Genomic DNA, 7155 nt, shown 5'->3' on the forward strand with positions numbered 1-7155 from the left:
TCTGTCTCTGCGTCCTGCCCGTATCTCTGTCTCTGCTGCCTCCCTAGCCCTATGTTTTGTTCTTGGCTCTCTGCCTGGCTCTCCAACTTCCCTCCTCTTCTCATGCCCCTTCTCTACCCCCTCCACCGTCCGTGCCCCCTCTACTGACCCCACCTGCCCCTTCCAACCCACCGTCCATGACGTTCCCTGCACTTCCCAGGGAGAGAGTTGCAGGGAGAGGGCAAGGAACGGGAGCGAATGTGGGAGAGGAGAGCACGGAGGTTCCTCGGGAGACGCTGGAGCCTGGAGCCCACCCCTCTCTCCCCCGTCCCTGGCCTTGTGTGCCTGGAAGTCCTCCCTAGCGTCTGACTTCGATCCTCAGCGGGATGGGAGAACCTAGAGGAGGTGCCAGGTACCAGCCCATCTGATTCCCGATTCCTGGGGAGAGGCCGAGCAGGGAGCTGGGGGCATCAGTCCAGGAGAGAGGGTGACCTGGGCACAGTCAGTGCTGTTCTGGTGTCCACGCATTGCCTCACTGGAAGAGGGAGGTAGTGAGCCTCCCGTTCTGGGAGGTAATCATGGCAGAGGCTGTCTCTGATCCACTCATACCCCCTAGTGCCCAACGGCAGCTGGCACTCTAGCACCTGCGACCCTTCCCTGACTGATTTCCAGGCCTGGGCCGCCAGCAGACAGGAGCTAGTGGATACATAAGCCAAGGTCTTCACATGGGGCACCTTGAGAGTCCCCTGAGAGGTCCCCAGCAGGATTGAGACCTCATTGTCCACAGGGTGACCTGCTCATTCAACACCGCCTTTATATTTTTACTTATTTGAGATGGAGTCCAGGGAGGCTGATACTCCCTGGTGTCTAGTGGTTAGGATTTGGCACTCTCACTGTCGTGACCCGGGTTCGATTCCCCGGACGGGAAGTCTTTCTTTAAAAAAAAAAAAATTAGGGGGGGTTTGGAGGAAAATTTAAAAAAGGAGAGGGAGTGTTGCCCTGTTACCTGGGCTGGAGTGCAGTGGCGTGATCTCGGCTGACTGCAGACTCCCCCTCCTGGGTTCAAGTGATCTTCCTGCCCCAGCCCCCCGAGTAGCTGGGACTCCAGGCATGCGCCACCATGCCCGGCTAATTTTTGTGCTTTTAGTAGAGATGGGGTTTCTCCACATTGGCCAGGCTGGTCTTGAACTCCCGACCTCAGGTGATCCACCTGCCTCTGTCTCTCCATCTCTCTTTGTCTCTCCTTCTCTCTCTGTCTCAACAATTCACTCTAGCATCAACCTCCTGGGCTCAAGTGATCCTCCCACCCCAGCCTCTGGAGCAGCTAGGACTACAGGTGTGCACCATGATGCCTGGATAGTGCTGATTTTTAGTAGAGATTGGGTCTCACCGTGTTGCCCAGGCGGGGCTTGAACTTCTGGACTCAAACAGTCCGCCCGAGTTGGCCTCCCAAAGTACTGGGATTACAAGCATGAGCCCCCACACCTGGCCTGTTATTCTAATACAGATTCATTTAAGCCTCACAACAACCCTGTGACATAGGAACTGTTACCAGTATCATCGCCCATTTTCCAGATGAGGAAATGGAGGCACAGAGAAGGTCTGCTGCTAGGCTCTGCTGCCGCCAAAGACAATGTCAGTCACTCCCAAGCTGACCCCATGGAACTTTTTGCTTCCAGGTGAGAATCATGACCTTCCAGGTGAGGTGAGGGGACAGGTGCGAAAGCCCTCATGTTTTCCAAGCCCCGAGCTCTGTGTGTCCCTCCTTGAAGCAGAGACCTTACTCATCTTCCTGCGCCCAGACTCTACCCACCCCTCCGCTTTTTCTTTTAAGATGCAGTTTCACTCTGTTGCCAGGCTGGAGTGCAATGGCACGATCTCAGCTCACTGCAACCTCCGACTCCCAGGTTCAAGAGATTCTCCTGCCTCAGCCTCCCGAGTAGCTGGGATTACAGGCGCCCATCACCATGCTGGGCTAATTATGGTATTTTTAGTAGAGATGGGGTTTTATCATATTGTTCAGGCTGGTCTTGAACTCCTGACCTCAGGTGATCCACCTGCCTCAGCCTCCCAAAGCGCTGGGATTACAGGTGTGAGCTGCCACAAACACCTGTCATCCCTCTTTGAAGCTGAGACCTTATTCATCTTCCTACACCCAGACTCTACACCCCCACTTCTTTGCGCTTGTTAAGATGAAGGTGTCCCTTGTCCCATTCTGCACCCTGGACCGCATCCTGTCCCATCTTTGCCCTTTTACCTGTGAAATGTTGGCGCATTGCTTCACCTCTCCCAGCCTCAGCCTCCTCTTCTGTGGAATGGGATGATGCACAGAACCTGTGGTGGGTTTAAGGAGATTGTGCATGGGGGGGGGAGTCCCCATCACTGCCAGCTGCTGTTAGCGCAGGCCTCACTTGCTCTCCTGTGCCCCCGTAGTCAGGGTCCTGCTGCTCCTCCCGAAACCTCCCCTCCTTGCATCCGGACTCTCCTTGACTCAGTTTCCCACCTCCCACTCCAGATCACCAAATCAGCGCACCTTCTGCCCCAACACCTTCCACAAACCTGTTCTCTGTTCTCACTCATCAAAGCCTAAAGCCTAAAGCCAAAGGTCATTTTTTTTTTTTTTTTTGAGACAGGCTCTTGCTCTGTCACTCAGGCTGGAGTGCAGTGGTGCAATCATGGCTCACAGCAGTCTCAACCTCCTGGGTTCAAGCAGTCCTCCTGCTTCAGCCTCCCAAGTATCTTGGACTATAGGTACATGCCACCAGGCCTGGCTAACTTTTTTGTTTGTTTCTGGGTTTTTTTGTTTTTTGAGACGGAGTCTTGCTCAGCCACCCAGGTTGGAATGCAATGGCTTGTTCTCAGCTCACTGCAACTTCCACCTCTCAGGTTCAAGAGATTCTCCTGCCTCAGCCTCCCGAGTAGCTGGGATTACATGTGCACGGCACCACATCTGGCTAATTTTTAATATTTTTAGTAGAGATGGGGGTTTCACCATGTTGGCCAGGCTGGTCTCAAACTCTTGACCTGAGGTTATCCATCCACCTTGGCCTCCCAAAGTGCTGACATTACAGGCGTGAGCCACCGCGCCTGGCCAACTTTTAAAGTTTTTGTAGACACAAGGACTTACTATGTTGCCCAGGCTGGTCTTGAACTCCTAGGCTCAAGCGATTCTCCCGCTCTGGCTTCCCAAAATGCTGGGATTAGGACCATGAGCCACCACGCCGCAGGCCTATGGGACTTCCGGTTGGGTGCGGCCAGTGGGAGGCGGTGGCAGGAGACTGGAAGGTGGGGGTGGAGTGAGGTTGAGCCTCCCCCGCGCCCCACTCCCCAGCGCGGGCTGGCGATGACTGTACTCTTTACAGACCCAGGTATACGTCTCTGCACCCTTGGGTGCCTCTGCTCACCCCTTCTAGCCCAGGTATGGCAACTGCTCCCTCTGCTGGTAGCCCTGCAGTACTGCACCTTCCATCGTTTTCCCCAACCCTGCCCACTCCTCAGTAGCCCTTTCACCCAGTTCCCCCTGGCTGCTCCGTTTGAAAGAACACACCACCTCTCTCCTGCCAGGATGCTTTCCCTGAACTCCCTCATCCAGCCCCATCCATTCTCTCTCAACCACTCCCTTCTCACCATCCGCTTCTCATCCCCCTACTTCTTCTCTCACCTCCTTTTCTGCCCTTGTCCCTGCTGCAGCCTCGTCCCTGGTCTCCCAGCCACCAGTAGCCAGGAGGAACGTTTGCTAAAATACATCAGGTGATATCAATCGCCTGCCTCCCTCTCCTACTTAAATCCCTTCCAAAGGTTCCCTTTGCTCTTAGGATAAATCCAAGCTCCCTGGTGTGGCTGATAAAGTCTCTTAGGATTTGTCTTTAAGTTCACTCCCGACGCACCCCATACCCTGTTCATGATAACCATTTGCAGGGCTCTGAAAAAGCCACTATCTCACAAGTCTGCACACCTTTACACAGGCTGTGTCCTTTGGCACCACACACACACACACACACACACACACCCTCTTCCTGTAGGATCTGAGAAAATTAGTTGCTTTATTTAGGAAACCCCATCAATCCCAGCTCTTTGGCTCAGGCAATTGAGCATCTTTCTATTTCGTGTTCCCAGGATGCCTCATAAAGAGGAACAGAACAGTCTGTGGCTGATGCACGGGGGCGTGGCTAGTGGAAGCCCGTGATTGAAGCAGTAAGGCGTGGCTGAAGCGCGACTGATGAGTGGGGGTGTGACTAGTGAAAGAGCTGGGCTGATGGACGGGGGCGAGGCTAGTGGAAACCCGTATAATTAACGTATGGGGGCGTGGCAAGTGGAGGAGCTTGGCTGAATGGGGGCGTGGCTATCGGACGCCCAAGACCAATGGATGGGGGTGTGGCCAGCGGAGGAGCTAGGATGACGGATGGGCGCGCGGCTAGTGGAAGCCCAAGATTGATGGATGGGGGTGTGGCTAGTGGAAGAGCTAAGATGACAGTGGGGGCGTGGCTAGTGGAAGCCCTTGACTGATGATAGGGGTGTGGCTAGTGGAGGAGCTAGGCTGACGGATGGGGTCGTGGCTAGAGGAAGCTCATGACTGATGGTGGCGTGGCGAGTTGAAGAGCTTGGCGGCTGGACTGGAGCGCAGCTGCTGGATGTGGGGGCGTCCTGCAGACGACCCGCGGGCCGCAAAATCCCGGACTACCTGGTTTAACGGATGTGGGTAAAATGGCCCACATCTCAGTCAGAAACCTCAATAGCCCCCTCCTCCTGAATCCCAGCTTCCCACGGGACTTTTTCAGGCAGAATTTCAAAGTTTTATGGCAACTTTTACAGAAATCACAGAAAAGAGACAGCGACTGATGCTGATGAGCTGGGGGAGAAGGAGAGTGGGTAACGGGTCTGGGAGGTTGGGGCTGAGCACAACAGGACGATAGAATGCTGAAAATCTGTGGGAAGCAGAAAGTTATGGGGGTTGCTGGGTCATCCTAGGGGCCCAAGAAGTGGGTGGCACTGCCCAATGTGTCCTTTGGGCAGGAAACATCAACAGTAAGAAAATGCAGATGGCCTACCAAAGATGGATGGCCTCCAAAGTTAAAAATGCCCACCCAGGTCCCTTGGCCCAGTCCCATCCCCCCACCCACCCCCAACCCCCATCAGGCAGAGATGTGGCAGCATTTGCTGGCTTGTAGCATTGGTCCTCTGGGACCCTCGGTCTCCTCTTCGAGGGTCCTGCCCGGATTTGCTGGCACTGAGGGCAAAATGAACCTTCCAGATTGTCAGGGGAGATCAGCTGACTCCCTTTGATTCCCGGCCTCCTCCCCAAAGCCGGTTCTCAGGGCTGAGGGAGTCTGCTGCCCTCTCAAAAGTTAAGTCTATCACCCCCTTTTCCCAAGACATGCACCCTCCCGTGTCCCCCCTCCCACAAACACACTATGTACACACACAGGCCCCTCCCTCCAAGGCGTGGCTGGGCTCTCAGAGGTAGTGGAGAGCGAGTGGGGGCCCTGGAATGTCTGAAGTTGCAGATTCAAAATGTGCCTCCTCCAGCTAAGCCCTGGGACTGAAACCCCAAACTTCTCCCCTCCCATCTCCGAGCCTGGAGAATGAGTGTCCTCCCGAGAACCCGAGTAGAGGGATTGGAAGGTGTGTGGCTTGCACACCCACAGCTCCTCCCTACCGGGGCTGAGCGGAGCTCCCTGAGGGCTGTGGGGAAGGGCTGGGATCTGAGACAGTCTGTGAGAGCCTCCTTCGAGGGTTCCCCAGGGAGGGTAGGTTCTGAGGCTCTGGGGCATGGGGTGAGGTGGGGTGGGGGGGGGGTCACTAGGGGAAGGGAGACTTTGGGGGCAGAGCCAAAGTCTGAGTGACCAGGGAGAGAGACGTTAAAATCCCCAGGATGGGCCGGGTGTGGTGGCTCACGCCTGTAATCCCAGCACTTTGGGAGGCCAAGGCAGGTGGATCATCTGAGGTCAGGAGTTTGAGACCAGCCTGACCAACATGGAGAAACCCCATCTCTACTAAAAATACAAAATTAGCCAGGCGTGGTGGCGCATGCCTGTAATCCCAGCTACTCGGGAGGTTGAGGCAGGAGAATCACTTGAAGCCGGGAGGCGGAGGTTGCAGTGAGCCCAGATATGCCACTGCACCCAGCCGGGGCAAGAGTGAAACTCTGTCTCTCCCCGCGCCCCCCCCCCCTTAGAATCCTCAGGATGTCACTGGGGGTGGCTTCCTGGGGAGGGGACTAGGGTGGAAATTCTCCCAGGGGTGTAGATGGTCACCGACAGGATGGGCCAGATTGGGGTCACCGCAGGGGAGGAACTGGGGAGGCTCCCGAGGAAGAGGGAAGGCTGAGCTACTGGGGACAGAGGACAGGGACGATCAAAGCCCGGAGCTGGGTGGGGAGGGAGGCCGAGTCCCAGGAGGGGAGGCTGAGTCTGGAGGGAAAAGGAGACCAGGGTCCAAGAGCAGGTTCGGCGGAGCATCCCAGCCCCGGGCGGGCGGTGAGGCCGAGTCTCTGCGCAAGGCCCTAGAAGCCTCGGATGTGGCAGTACGCCTCCAGGCTGGCGAAGAGGATGTACAGGAGCCACAGGCCCAGGAAGAGCGCGGTGGTGGCGAGCTTGGGTCCGCGCGGGCCGCCCAGCTCGCCGCCGATGTGCGGCCGGCGCCGGTACAGCAGCACGGCGATGCCCACGAAGGCGAAGACGGTGAAGAGCGTGACGGAGAAGGCCAGCGTGCCGGTGCGCACCTCGAAGGGGCGGCCCTGCACCGCCCAGTACACGGCGGCCACCGACCAGGCGACGCCCAGGCCCAGGAACACGTTCACCGCGTTGGAGCCGGTCACGTTGCCGATGGATGCGTCTGCGCACTGGTCCTGCAGCGCCGCCACTTTGCTGGCGAACGTGTCTGCGGGGCAGAAGCACGCGGGTCGGAGGGGCTCTGCGCCACCCACGGGGGCGCGCATCCGCCTGCTCCCTCCCGGCCTTCCCCGGTTGCCTGCTTTCTGCCGGCAGGGTGGGTTTAAGACCCTGACCCCCACCCAAGAGGCGAAGTCCATCTCCACGCCTAGGCCTGCTCGCCACTGGAACCGCCGCCTGCTGTTTGTGGGACTCACTGCCTGATTTTTATGGGACTCTCAGTCAACCTTTTTTTTTTTTTTTTTTTTTTTTTTTTTTTTTTTTTTTTTTTTTTTTTTTTTTTTTT

General features: G+C 56.5%; 1 protein-coding gene across 1 annotated transcript in view; it reads right to left on the bottom strand.

The window, feature by feature from the left end:
- Window positions 1-6088: 6088 nt before the first annotated feature.
- Window positions 6089-7155, bottom strand: part of SLC8A2 (solute carrier family 8 member A2) — a 42783-nt gene continuing 41716 nt past the window's right edge. Inside the window, exon 10 of the mRNA XM_017500417.2 lies at window positions 6089-6858. Coding sequence (XP_017355906.2) covers window positions 6482-6858 — 377 coding nt within the window. The 3' untranslated portion in view covers window positions 6089-6481. The remainder of the gene's footprint in view (window positions 6859-7155) is intronic.

Source organism: Cebus imitator, unplaced genomic scaffold (assembly GCF_001604975.1).
Source record: "Cebus imitator isolate Cc_AM_T3 unplaced genomic scaffold, Cebus_imitator-1.0 Scaffold266, whole genome shotgun sequence".
NCBI classification, from domain to species: Eukaryota; Metazoa; Chordata; class Mammalia; order Primates; family Cebidae; genus Cebus; species Cebus imitator.